This window comes from Leptinotarsa decemlineata, unplaced genomic scaffold (genome assembly GCF_025532065.1).
Source record: "Leptinotarsa decemlineata unplaced genomic scaffold, Ldec_3_MD MMD2_P_RNA_scaffold_4, whole genome shotgun sequence".
Taxonomy (NCBI): Eukaryota; Metazoa; Arthropoda; class Insecta; order Coleoptera; family Chrysomelidae; genus Leptinotarsa; species Leptinotarsa decemlineata.
In genome coordinates this window covers 2,492,775-2,507,954 of record NW_027412531.1, presented here as the reverse complement: position 1 = coordinate 2,507,954, position 15,180 = coordinate 2,492,775, and the positions used below count along the sequence as shown (strand labels likewise).

The window sequence follows — 15,180 nt, the reverse complement described above, 5'->3', positions numbered from 1 at the left end:
AATTTACCTAATAAAGAATGTTACGCGTTACTTTATTAGCACACACACAACTACTGTATTTTTGTCCACCCTGTACCAATTGGAATCAACATGTGATACATTTTTGGAATCAGCTCAGCTAGAGTAATCCGAAAATTGAGACAAAACGGGGTCGTTCCATTTAAGAAAAATGACGGTGTCGTCATTACTCGAACGTAATTCACCCTGTATATTAGATTAGTATTTTAAAATACGGTAAATTAACATAAAAAATCGACGTGTTTCAGGATTATTTCTTAAAATGACCTGTTTAGCTAAAAATGAATTTGTTCCATACTTAACGGACACAGTGTATACTATTCAGAAGGAATTGACTATTGATTAAATTTAAATTTATGGTATGCAGGTTTTCATCGGTTAACTTTCTAATAATTTTATTGCACCTCCCTGCTGTAGTAGGCATTACCTAAGCAAAACTATATACATAAATATCAAAATATTGACATTTCACTAAGTAAATAATTTTTTGCATCTTAAATATTTCAAAATGAATACCTGATTCTAAACTTTGTATCTAAAATGTTCAAATCTAATTTCAGCCACGAACTACTGCTGCAAGGGAAGAGCTCAAAAAAGGAATGGTAGAGGGAATAAATGTAAGAGGTATCGGGCATCAAATTCTTTCCAACGAGCTTTACCAAGAGACTATTATTCTATCAGATATGTTTGAAATCAACGAGTTCGTTGCATTAGACTTGCTATGTACTGCACAAATGCAAATGCCCTATTATCCGTCATTACCCAGGGGTTTAGTAGCCGTCCTGCTTTACTACGACGGCCGAAAGGCTCTTGTCACAAGTCTTCTATATTTGGTTCAAGCAAGAAGTGGAGTACAATGGAGTGTTGATCTAAATACAAGTCTGTCAAAGTTCATCTCGGAATATACAGACCAGTTGATGGAAGGAGGACTTTTCAACAGAATTTTCGAACTGTTGAGGTCTCTTGATCTCAGTAAAGAAATTGGGAAATTACAACAAAACCTCGCTCTTGGTGGACCGAAACACAGAAGGCAAGTTATAGACTTGTTTAAGGATATACGAAATATCCTAGCTGAAATTGTTTTTTCCTGGTCGTCACAGTCAGGTTTGCCAAAAATCCCCACTCTGGCACTCATCAATTATTTGAGGGAAGCTAAAATCGAAGGAGAAGCCTCTGGAAATATAGATGACGTCAACTTATATCTTGAAGCTGCCTTGCTATCAGCTTTGGATATTAGTATTTTACACACAAGAGAGGACGGAGAAGAAGCCATCCAGCTGCTCCCCGTCTTTTCTGATTCAACATACATATCAACTATTATGAATGAATTCTCGATTTCAAAACCGAAGTGGGTATGTGAAGGACTGCAGGCCTTGTCAACCTTTGGATTGGCAGTATGCATTAGCTCTCTAAGAGATGTGCCACAGAGTTTCAAATTTCAAGAAGCCATAAATAAAGAAGAAAGTTTTGTAGACTCAGCCATTGAAATGAATGTTTTTGCCTTTCTGCATAATGTCGTTTTGGAAAACAAGACATTATTCAAGGAACAGTTTTTGTATAAGAGATTTCACAACTTAATAACCGATTTCATATTCTCAATGTATTCCAAGGTGAAAGATCTGAGAATGAAAGCCGATGAAATCGGTAGGACCATGCAAGTGTACATTAGGGAGGGATTAGACGTTCCAGCAAGCCTACCAAGATATTTTGAGTATTTTCTGTTGACCATAGGAAAGTTATACTCCAACGACGTTCTGAATACAGGTTATGCGTCTCAGTATTGGAGCCCAGTTGAAAGTAGCTCTACCCAGAGTACCTCATACAGAACTTCACCCCGTTCAGTGGCTCTGTTCAAGTTTGTTAGACTAGCCGGTGATGTACTGCCCACAACGCTGTTTGTTTCATATATCACCATGTTGAGTGGATTATCATCCTCGCAAAAGACGGCAAGGTACTGCTTTAATATGTTGAAACAAGCTGGGTCACATATTTCGTCAAATTTATCTTGGGATCATTTCTTCATGTCTTTCTCCCAGTACTATAATAATCTCAGACAGGAACCACCTCCTCAAGCTGATACAGTTTATAGAAATCGAGCCGGTTATCATAAAGGAGTATCGCCTCAAGAATTGGAAGGATTACATGCTGTTTTATTGTTGATTCGTACTGTCGCTACCCACGACGAATTCTCTCGGTTAGCTCTCTGCGAACATCCTGGATGGTCCCCATTAACAGTGATGTTAGGACTAGTTAGCTGTTCGGTGCCTATTCCTTTCAAGGCGGATCTTTTGCTAACTCTTGCAGCTCTTTCAAAGTCGTCAGAGAACGCAGCTCAAATGTGGGAGAATTTAGAAATATCTCAAATACTAGTTACAATTCCCACTACTTCAAGCTATGCCCCGCGCGGAATCCAATCGGAGTTAGAAGAAATTGAATCCAGGATGGAAGAGTACCCTCTTACTAGAGCAGTGCTGAAACTTCTGGATGAGCTGACCAATTTTGGGATTCCTAGAACTCTCGGAGCGGGACCGAGGAAGCCAGGATTTGAACCATATTTGTCGTTTATCATTCATTCGGTGTTTTTGAAACATCAAACGAGGTCGTATCGTAACGTTTATGAAAAATGGGAAGTAGGTCTCCTGTGTTTGAAGCTGTTCAACAAATTTTTGAATCAGTACGAACCTAAACCATCTGATTTTCCTGCCATTCAAAATGAATTCAGTTCCCCGCCTGGCTATCACTTGATGCTGCAATTGAACAGCAAATCCGAAATGTTTTATATCATAATGAATATAATTGAAGAGGGTAATAGATTTTTTGACTCGTACGTATCATTCCAAGGGCAAGAGTACTTAAAGGATTGTGTTCTCACTTCTTTAGATATTATTCATAGAGTATTGGTGTTGCAGTCGAGGTTTTTCAGTTTCCTCGCCTCATCATCCACATCTGTTATTCTAACCAGCTTCAACAAACTTCTGATGTCTATAAATCAGCATACAGGAAAACCTGACTATTGTATTAATGTAGCGAAATATGTAACGTATCAACTGTATTTACCAAAGCATGCCTACGTTGCTGTTAAAATACTTACACACATCAATAGTTCATCCGTGGCACACAGCCAGTTTATGAATATATTGATGTCTGTGGACCATGCAAAGGAGCTAATTAGAAGTGGATTCGTTGACTGCTTGGATTCAACCACAGAAGACGATGAAACTATTGAGAACACCAAGAAAGAGATACTCAAGTTGACGAAGCAATGTTTGTCGTACAACGCTCCTAATCTGACTCATTTCCTGATGGGTTTTGATATCAAAAGAGATGTATCAAAAACAGAGTTTCAGTTTCCTGGAGTGATGGGATTCCCACGTTCTTGCCTCCACTCTATAATATCTGTCATGGATTCTGTGATCAATCTTTCTTCTTCAGTACCATCCCCTTCTTTGTTGGAGTCGGTTTACCATCAGCTGTACTTACTAGCGTCTAATGTTAAAACATCAAAACCCGTTTTGAGATTCATCAGAATGAATAAATCGTTTTACAGAGATCATTTGACGGAAGCTTCTAAAAATATTGATAAAGGATTATCACAATTTGGCCAGGTGAAATGGTTATTGAAGGTACTTGCGATTGAGTTGAAAGTGTCTAGTCAAATTAAGCAAGTCTCTTACATGAAACAGCTGACAAATTTTTTACTGAATATGCCGGTGGAAGAAAGTAAAAACCCTGACATATTCGCTTTGATGCAAAAGAGCGCTCTCGATGCCAAATTAATGATCCCAGAAGATATAAAACTGGAAAACTTTTTGAGTAGTTTAATTCCACATTTCGAACTGACGGAATCTCAGCTTGAAATGCCAACATGGGAATTCTTCGACACCGACGTATTGAACAAGATTTTACAAACGTGCCAGAAGAAAACTGTTCCGCAGTTGATAGATTTGAAGAAATTGCATCAGATTCTCTACGACGAACTGAAATCTCTTCAAGGAACTGCAGTAATGGGTCAGATACAAGCTATAACTAAGGAAATTCAGAAAGTGTTAAGATACGCTCTTGAAATAAATAGAAGAGCTGAAACTTGTTCGGCGCTCATCCAGTTTACTGATGCGTGGAGGCAGGTAGCCGAAGTTTTAATTATTTTCACTCCTACGGAAATCTTGTCTACTACCGAACAGCAGATTATAAGTATATCTTTGATCAAGCAGCTTTTGACAATTGTTGTTCGAGCACAACTATTGCCAGAGGTTTCTAGGCTGTTGTCTGGGGCTATATTGCTCTTGGCAGACAATTTAAAAAAGTGTTATTTTCGAGAAAGACGCCTGGAAAAAATATCACCTGTAGATAAGGATGAAACTCTGAACGTTCTGGAAATGCATCATTCATCGTTGAAAAAAATTCTGGAAAACTTCGTTCAATGCATTATGGTGTCAGATGTTGTCGATGGAGAATTGAGAATAAATTTGTATGCGTCACTAGTCACGTTTTTGCAGATGGCTAATATAGAAAAGCCATTTGAAGATGTAATGTTCAGCAATAGCCTCTTCATTAGCCGTCTCGATAGCTCTAAGCTGAGCATTTGTGATGATTTCAAGATTGACTTTTCGGATATTTTGTCAAACTTTGGTGAGAAATTAATTGAAATAATATGCCAAGACTGTATCGGAGGACAAGAAGTCTGTAAAATTTTAGCAATGTCGAGCTTCAGTCAAATAATTGCTGTGTCTGGTAATGCGAACTGGATAATACACTTCTCCGGGAGAGGATACTTGAAACATGTAATCCAGAGCATAGCGGACACTGAGTCGGAGTTGAGGAATATACTAGAACCTCAAGCAGAGTCGATAAAAGCGTTATATCTGTACATGGCCAAAATACTGTTGTTGGCTAGATTAGCCGCCACTAAAATTGGTAGTGAATTGATATTGGAGCAGAAACTTTTCAGTGTTTTCAGTAACATGTCTGTTTTCTCCTACCACCCCGAAGTATCGAAAGATTGGCAAAGGGACAATATTTTGGAAGATTTTCTGCCTCCGATCGAACAACAGTATCTACAAATCTGGCTACCAACTTTAAATATATGTAACGCCGTTCTCACTACACTCGGAACAGAAAATCAGTCAGCTGTAGCACAGATAATGTACTTTTTGTTGAGCCACTTGGACGTAGTTGAGCTGATCCTTCGATCAGGAAGCCCAGATTTATCTCCAATGTCTCTGAGAGAATTAGCATTGCTAACTTCCGTCATTTCAAGGACGGCAAACAACAACTTGGTAAATATTTTGGAGAACCCCAACATTGTTCAAAATAACAGAGCCCATCTTTACAGAATCCAAAAGCTCATGTTATCACTTCTTCCTAAATTCATACTCTCTGAAGACACGGTCAAGAGGTTAATCAGTCACACTACCATAGATTCTTGTAGTTTTCAAACTTCAGAGCGACTACTATCGGCTATGCAAGTCATGTCGAATTTGTTATCATATTCTAGAAACGTAGTGGCCAATCACGGCATTGAACATGCTGGTGTAGGAGTAATATTTTATCCAACTCTGATTGATCCTCTTCTGAGTAATTTCAGTTCAAAAAACTTTGCAAACACCAATGATCAAGAAACCAGTTTGGGTGTTATAGTTCAACAACTTATCAGCACTGTGAATCATTACCATCAAGAAAAAGTAACGCATGAATTGTTGATGAGAAAACTGGAGGAAGTACCTGATATGAATTCTGCAGACTTGAAGCCTTACATTGATTCAACTGTAGAATCGAGCGAGTTGCATGTCAAGAGAGAAAAGGGTTATGAAATAATCTCTGATAGGCTTGACAAGAAGAAAAAAGAGATCAATTACTGTGCTTTCATAATTGAAAATTCTTTATACTTGATATGGCTGCATCTCGATTTCTACATGTTGAAAGCCATTCCTAGAGTTGAGAACTATGGCAATAGAAACGCATCTTTCAAAATGGAAGGTAAGTACTTGATTGAACAATTTGAAATTGTTATTAGTACGTTTGTGAATACATATAGATATTTTGTATAATGTATGTGAATCCCTGAATACCAATTCTAAAAATAAATAATGTAATCAGATCAAAATGAATCATGTGAAGAAACTTAATTGTTTTGTATGTTGTGAGGCTTAGAATAAATTGTAGAAAACTTTTTCTGGCAGATAGAATTTTTCAATATTTCCGCGAAGTTTAGACTCAATAACAATTTATTTTTCCCAAGAATATTACAATGTTTATAGCAGGGTAAAAATAATTCAGAAAAAAAATTACTGTAACATAACTAAGTGTGAACAAAGCACACAAAAAAAAAGATAAATCAAAACTGAAACTTTAAGAAATTATAAATATACATACATATACACACATATACATTATTATCAACATGAACATAAATGTACTCATCAGATAATATATCTATACAAACAAATATTTTTTCAAATTAATCCGGAATTTTTGTTTATTAAATTTTTTCAAAGCATTCGGTAGCTCATTGTAAAATTTAATACCTGTTTTCATTTTCATCAATTTCAGATTGCCTGAATATCTTGTCAAATTGTTTTGTTGGTCGCCATTGATTTTGAAAGTCAAATTTGAATGTTTGAGATTATTTTTGGCCAAACGAATGGAGGTACATAATTTGAATTTATGTAAGGATGACAAATCTAATATTTTTTTGGTTTATACAAGTTTACTATAGGCTCCTTGTAGTTCAACATGTATACAGGGCTTTTCAAGATGAGCGTTAATTAGCCGTTTCTGGCAAACTATTCAACGGATCAACCTGAAAATTCCACAGTATGCACAAGTCAATATGACCTACACGCCTAAAATATTTTAGACGAAGCGGCGTTATCGCTTCTACTATAAAGTAGCGGCTTCTTTGATTTTTCAAATGGAACACCCCGTATATAATATCATATTATGATTCATTAATACTTTGTCAACAAATTCATATACTACTTCCTATACCTATCTATTACCGTTTAGAAGATATAAATTAATTTCGATATTTTTTTTACCAAATATGAACTTTTATAAAAGCTGATAATCTTGAACTCTCTTGCACTAAAACGATCAAATTTGAAATGGAGTGGAGTGATACTATGAGGATCTTCACTCCTAGTCATATTTTCATTTGTCTCATACAGGGTCTTCAAAAAATGCAGATACTTTGATCTCATGAAAAAATGAGTGGAACCCAATTTTTTCAAATAGAACACCCATGTTTGAGCTCTATATCCAATTTTAGATTAACTTTGTTCAGATAATACTATTTCTATTTTGAACCGTTTTCGAAATAAACTGTTTCAAACGGAAATTATTAAAATACTCCTCAACCATCGAATGGAACTTCTCTTCAAACAATAGTTTTATTAACGCTGAAACAGGAACTGAAAATAATAAACCCATAAATTAATGAGTTAATTTAATCGTCAGTGTATTTCAGGATATGTTCAAACACATCTCCACCTCTACTTAAACAAACATGTAATCTCTTCAAAAGATTGTCATGTGTAGCGCTTCTGATCAAGTCTGGAGTCAAACTATTGAAAGCAGTTGTAACTCTCGATTTCATATCTTCCATTGTTGTAATTGGAGTAGAGTAAACCATATTTTTAATGAAACCCCACACGAAAAAATCTAATGGATTGCCATCTGGTGTTCTAGGAGGCCAACGAAAAGGTCCATTATTACCAATCCATCTGTCTTCGAAGATTTCGGTTAAAGCTTCGCTGACTGAATGAGAATTATGGGGTGGAGCACCATCCATTTGGTACCATACACGTTCTCTTCCTGGTCTATTATTTAAAAGCATTTGAATTCCATTCCTCAGTAAATCTTCATATTTTGATACATTCAAATTATCATCATAAAACTTGATATAAAAAATTGACTCATTCTTTATGGCACAAAATACATTGAATTGCCATCTTTCTTGAAAATCCCTTTGGCGGACAACATGGGGATTTTCTGGCGCCCAATAATGACTGTTGTGTCTATTGAAAACTCCATTTTTTGTGAACTTGACCTCATCTGTCCATATGATATTGTCAAGGAAATGTTCATCCTCTTGAGTCTTGACAAGTAACCATTCAAAGTATTCCACTCTACGAGGTAAATCAGTCTCTTTCAAATGTTGGACACAGTAGAACTTATAGGGATGCCATTTATGCTTATTAAGAATTCGACAAATTGTCACGTAGGGTATACCTATCTCCCTTTCAGCCTCGTGCAGAGAAGCATTTGGAAATGCATGAAAGTATCCCAAAACTGTTATACCATTGTCATCATCATCCACTTTAGTCTTCTTACGGATGATTTTTGGACGGAAGGTTCCATTCAACCTACAGTTTTTTAGTAGTCGATTTATCACATTATTATTCGGCTTAGGAAGTTGTGGATATCTTTCATGAAATACTCGGCATGTTCTACTTGCAATTCTATTGCACTCACCATAAATTATTAATAAATTCAAGAAATCTTAATTACTGTAACCTAATCTTGACATTATTCTATTATAATTGGTAGCTATCACAATCAGTCAAAACCACCAACGAAAGTCTGACGTTAAATAATTGGTTTATTTATTTTTTCAAAGCACACTATTAAAACATATTAATGTGTACTGTTGTATGTTAGAGACCAATACCTCAATGTATACAAATTGTAACTTTTTCTAAGGTAGGTACATACCAATTTCGAATTGACTGATCTGAGACAGTTAAAAAACTGTATCAAAAAGAAATATTCCCAAGTATAAAAAAAATGTTGAATATCCAAAATAAGTGATGAATTCAAAAAAAAAACGAGCAAGAAAACCACGTCAGTTTCCGTTTGAAACAGTTTATTTCGAAAACGGTTCAAAATAGAAATAGTATTATCTGAACAAAGTTAATCTAAAATTGGATATAGAGCTCAAACATGGGTGTTCTATTTGAAAAAATTGGGTTCCACTCATTTTTTCATGCGATCAAAGTATCTGCATTTTTTGAAGACCCTGTATGAGACAAATGAAAATATGACTAGGAGTGAAGATCCTCATAATATCACTACACTCCATTTCAAATTTGATCGTTTTAGTGCAAGAGAGTTCAAGATTATCAGCATTTATAAAAGTTCATGTTTGGTAAAAAAAAATAGAAATTAATTTATATCTTCTAAACGGTAATAGATAGGTATAGGGAAATAGTATATGAATTTGTTGACAAAGTGATAATGAATCATAATATGATATTATAACGGGGTGTTCCATTTGAAAAATCAAAGAAGCCGCTACTTTATAGTAGAAGCGACAACGCCGCGTCGTCTGAAATATTTTAGGCGTGTAGGTCATATTGATTTATGCATACTGTGAAATTTTCAGGTCGATCCGTTAAATAGTTTGTCAGAAACGGCTAATTTAACGCTCGTCATGAAAAGCCCTGTATACACCTTATAATTTTGTTCTGAAGTTTTTTAACTGGTTTCAATAATGAATTAGTTGCCATACCCTATACTGAAATAAGATATTGAATTTTGGACTATACTAATGAAAAATAAATCAATTTAAGGTATTTCAGGGGTACAGCATTTCTTATTTTGATTAAAATTCCAACTATGGGAGATTTTTTTTCTTATTGTTTCAATGTGTTTTCTCCATGATACATTTTCATCTAGAATAACCAAGAAATTTTGCACTGAGAGTATTAAATATTTTCATTATTAAATTTAATTGGATCTTTTGAATCAATTGATATAAACCTTTTTGATATGAACATGCATGAAGATTTTTGAAAATTCAGTGTGATTTGATGGCATTCAAACCATAAAGATATTTGATCAAGGTCTTTTAAAATATTTAATTTAATTTATTTATTTACGGGTGAACCCAATATTTGTTTACAATAAATTGTGTAACAATAAAAGCTTATACTATACTATACTAATTATTATAAATACCTTTATGTGTGTAACAAAAGATAATAAAAACAGACAGTATTAACTAATAAAATACATTTATATGACTAATGAGCGAGAGACTTGTTTTTTAAAAGTATTTTGATCATCACGGAAAAAATTGACTTTATCACTGTAGTTATTTCCCAGTCTCAACATTTTAGATAAAGGAGAATGATAACCATAGTTGGTTGAGTGATACGGTGTAAAAAATAGCTTTTTTTGTCTAGTGGACCTCTGTGGAACTTTGAAGTTGATAAGAGATAGAATTTCTGGACAATCAATGAGACCAGATATAATTTTGAATAGATAAACCAATGTCGCAGTTGTTCTTCTATCCTCAAGACTCGACAGAGATAATATACTCATCATTTCACTGTAACTGTATTCACCTATAACCAACCCTAGTTTGTATGCCATGGTCCTTAGAAATTAATTTTGCACATTTTCTAATTGTTGTTTATACTTATGGTAGTAGGGACTCCAGATGATGGTGTTATACTCTATGATAGGGCGTACTAAAGAGCAATATAATACTTTGGTTGTGAATGGAGAAAGATTGGTTGATGATCTCACAATAAAGCCGAGCATTTTTAGAGCTCTCATAGAAACAGAATTCACATGGTTGTTGAAACAAAGCTTGGCATCTAACAATATACCCAAATCCTTACACTCTTCTTTACATTCCAACATTTCATCATTCAAAAAGTATTTAAATTTAATTGGTGATCGAGACCTACTGAACATCATTGAGTAGCATTTCTTTGTGTTGAGATAAAGACAGTTTGCTTCACACCAATCAGAAATGGAGTTTATATCACTCTGAAGAAGATTAGCATCATGGACACTTTCTACAACCTTGAAAATTTTCAGGTCATCGGCAAATAACAAGATTTTTGAATTAGTGATATTTGAGCTAATGTCATTGATAAAAAGGCAGAACAACAAAGGGCCACAATGTGATCCCTGTGGTTCACCTGATTTTACAAAAAGAGGCTCTGAAACTGTACTATTCACTCTAACTGATTGAGAGCGTCCAATTAGATAACTGCTTATCCAATCTAGAATGTTACCGAAGAAACCAATGGCAGATAATGTTTTTATCAATAAGTTATGGCTGACCCTATCAAAAGCTTTTGAGAAATCAGTGTAGATAGCATCTACCTGCACAGACCTCTCAAGTGCTTGTGTTATATAGTGCTAATAATACAATAAGTTTGATGCTGTGGAACGTCCGGATGTAAATCCATGTTGCTCTTGTAAGATCAAGGGTCTACAGATATTCATTAATATTTTGGCAACAAGCTGATCTAAAACTTTTGGAATAGCTGATTGAATACATATTCCCCTATAGTTTTCAACTTTTTCTTTCGATCCACTTTTATGAATAGGGCAGATGAAGCTCCGTTTCCAAAGATCAGGGAACGTGCCACTGGTCAGGGATTTATTGAATAAAATGAAAAGAGGAGTTGATAAAGTATATACACACTGTTTAAGGAAAAATGAAGGAACACCATCAGGTCCACTCGAAAATTTTGATTTCAAGTTACATATAGTTTCAAATATTTTTGCTAATTCTAATGTATAAAATGATAAATCTAAAGTTTTTTCATACAAGAATTGCGTAGGATCTGGATCAGATTCCACGTAAACTGTAGAAAAGAATCTAGCAAACAAGTCGACAGTACTCGACATATCAGTAGACGTGTAGTCATTATAAGTCATTGCATTTGGCATATAACTGGTATTTTTCTTATCATTAACAAATTTCCAGAAACCTGCTGGGTCATTAATTAAGTTATTTTCAACATGTTCTAAATAGGTGTCATAACAAACTTTCGTAAGAATTTTACACTGTGATCTCAGTTGTGTGAAAGCTATACAGGCTGATTCACGGTGGATGGCACATTAGACGTTTCTGGTGAACCAGACAACGGATCACTTTGAAAATTTAATGGAGGGCATATTCGGACATTCTCTAGCCAACTAAAATATTTTCGACAATGCGGTGTTGCCGCTTCTATTAGAATGCAGTAGCAACTTTGATTTTTCAAATGGAACACTCTGTATATAATATTATTATTGGAATCTCCAACAATTGCCCGACAACTTTTCTTGATATTTTCCTATACCTATCTGTTACCGTTTTCGAAATAAAAATTAATTTCAATTTTTTTCTTCGAAAATCATGACTTCTAAAAATGCCGATATCTTTTAGTTAAGAAGTACTATGATATCGAAATTTGGTTTGGAGTTAGGTGATACTTGGACACTTCCCACACGTCAGCCTAATCTCCGTTACTTCAATACAGGGTGGTAAAAAAATACAGTTTTTTCGTTTGCTTGAAAAAGTTGCTGAAATTTGATTATTTTAAATGGAACACCCTGTATATTATTGAAAATTCGGAAAGCTGCTGAAATTTGCTTTCTTTCTATGTATATCATACCTATACCTAACTAGTCAAGTTTCGGACTTATGAACATTTATTTGTGAAAATGTCCCTTCAGAATGGTATTTCCATTCGGTATTTGGTAAGCAGGCCATGATTACTATTTGACAGTAGCGTTGTGACATTCTCCTAATAATATCGACATTTTCGTCACTTCAGAAGTTGCAAATACCTTCAAAACGATGGAACAAAACTATTCAAACGAAGTTCTTATGAATTTGTTTATTATTTTTGAACAGTGTGACAAAATTATCAGCAGAACATGTAGAAAGTTCAATGAAATGTATCCGAATCTACCGCCAATGAACCTCAAGAAATTTATACGAATTCAGAACAATTTCAATGCATTTGGATCAACTTTAAAAGCACCAAGAAACTTGCCTCGACCCGTAACTTTCGAAGACAACCAGATTAATGTCTTAGCATATTTTCACGCATTTCCCGAGTCATCGATAAGAAGTGCTGAAGAAGATTTGGGTATAAAATATTCATCGGTTCAAAGAATCTTGCGAAGACATAAAATGCATGATTATAAATTCACCAAAGTTCAAGCAATGAAGCCTCAAGATCTTCAACAGAGAGTAGAATTTTGTGAAATGTTGTTGACACGTATTCAAGAAGATCCACTTTTTTTAAATAAAATTATTTGGACTGATGAATCGAAATTTTCGAGAGAAGGGATTTTCAATAGAAAAAATCGTCATTATTGGTCCAGTGAAAATCCTCACGTCACAAAAGAAGCCGGATTTCAAGAAAAATTTAGTTTTAATGTCTTCTGCATGTTGAAGGACAACGAATTGAGGTACGTGATATACGAGGAGTCATTAACATCCAGAAGCTACCTGAATATTTTGGAGAATACTGTAGACAGTTTCGTGGATAATCTGCCACTCGAAGATTATCGAAACTGTTGGTACCAACTAGACGGAGCTCCTGCACATTGCACAAGAGAAGTGAGCGCAGAACTGGATAGACTATTTGACGATCGGTGGATGAGGCGCTTGGGACCATGGAATTGGCCAGCGAGATCACCCGATCTTAATCCATTAGATTTTTATTTGTGGGGAATGTTTAAAGAAAAAGTTTATAAAATACCCGTGCGTTTGAGAGATGAATTGTTAGAAAGGATTGCCCAAACATTTGAAGATTTGGATCCCAATGAAATCAGATCTGCCACCACGAAAGCAGTCAACACCCGCATTTTAAAGTGCTTGGAAGTGAACGGCCAGCGATTCGAACATATTTTGAAATATTCCACATGATTGTTTTACTTTTTTATAATTATTCATATCAATATTTCCAATTTCAAGTTTCTTGGTGCTTTTTTAAAGTTTATCCAAACATATTGAAATTGTTCTGAATTCGTATAAATTTCTTGAGGTTCATTGGCGGTAGATTCGGATACATTTCATTGAACTTTCTACATGTTCTGCTGATAATTTTGTCACACTGTCCAAAAATAATAAACAAATTCATTAGAACTTCGTTTGAATAGTTTTGTTCCATCGTTTTGAAAGTATTTGCAACTTCTGAAGTGACGAAAATGTCGATATTATTAGGAGAATGTCACAACGCTACTGTCAAATAGTAATCATGGCCTGCTTACCAAATACCGAATGGAAATACCATTCTGAAGGGACATTTTCACAAATAAATGTTCATAAGTCCGAAACTTGACTAGTTAGGTATAGGTATGATGTACATAGAAAGAAAGCAAATTTCAGCAGCTTTCCGAATTTTCAATAATATACAGGGTGTTCCATTTAAAATAATCAAATTTCAGCAACTTTTTCAAGCAAACGAAAAAACTGTATTTTTTTACCACCCTGTATTGAAGTAACGGAGATTAGGCTGACGTGTGGGAAGTGTCCAAGTATCACCTAACTCCAAACCAAATTTCGATATCATAGTACTTCTTAACTAAAAGATATCGGCATTTTTAGAAGTCATGATTTTCGAAGAAAAAAATTGAAATTAATTTTTATTTCGAAAACGGTAACAGATAGGTATAGGGAAATATCAAGAAAAGTTGTCGGGCAATTGTTGGAGATTCCAATAATAATATTATATACAGAGTGTTCCATTTGAAAAATCAAAGTTGCTACTGCTTTCTAATAGAAGCGGCAACACCGCATTGTCGAAAATATTTTAGTTGGCTAGAGAATGTCCGAATATGCCCTCCATTAAACTTTCAAAGTGATCCGTTGTCTGGTTCACCAGAAACGTCTAATGTGCCATCCACCGTGAATCAGCCTGTATAGTCTTCATTTCGTTTGTAAATCTTGTAATTTTTGTTAACTCGCTTTTTCTCTATAATTATCTGTTTCAGTTCTGATGAGAACCATTTTGGGAAATTAATTTTGATTTCTTGTACACTGTTTCCATTGTAAATTAAAGTGGTGTCATCGGCAAACATTTGTAACTTACCAAATAAATTTACTGTACTCAATTGATTTGGAGCCATAGAGTAATGCATAGTGTATTTTCAGGAACTCTTGCGTCTTCTACAGAAGCTACGTGGAAAGTCTCGACAGATGTCATCAGCAGTTTGAAACATGGATTAATTTCCCTTTTCAATGATAGTTTCACCAAACAACTTCTCGAAACGGCACAGGTGAGTAAATTCAAAATGTCTCTTGCAAAACAAACAACGTCAATATTGTTAGCGCAAAAGGTCATATGTGAAAATAATGTGTTAATTCATTTTATTTTTGATTGATCGAGCATTCACATATGGAATTTTGAGGTTTTCTCCATC

At 34.8% G+C, this 15,180-nt stretch overlaps 1 protein-coding gene across 1 annotated transcript in view; it reads left to right on the top strand.

The window, feature by feature from the left end:
- Positions 1–15,180, top strand: part of Nup205 (nuclear pore complex protein Nup205) — a 41,180-nt gene that overhangs the window by 18,409 nt on the left and 7,591 nt on the right. The window contains exons 3-4 of the mRNA XM_074186657.1: positions 579–5,994; positions 14,912–15,036. Of these exons, the coding sequence (XP_074042758.1) occupies positions 579–5,994; positions 14,912–15,036 (5,541 nt within the window). The remainder of the gene's footprint in view (positions 1–578; positions 5,995–14,911; positions 15,037–15,180) is intronic.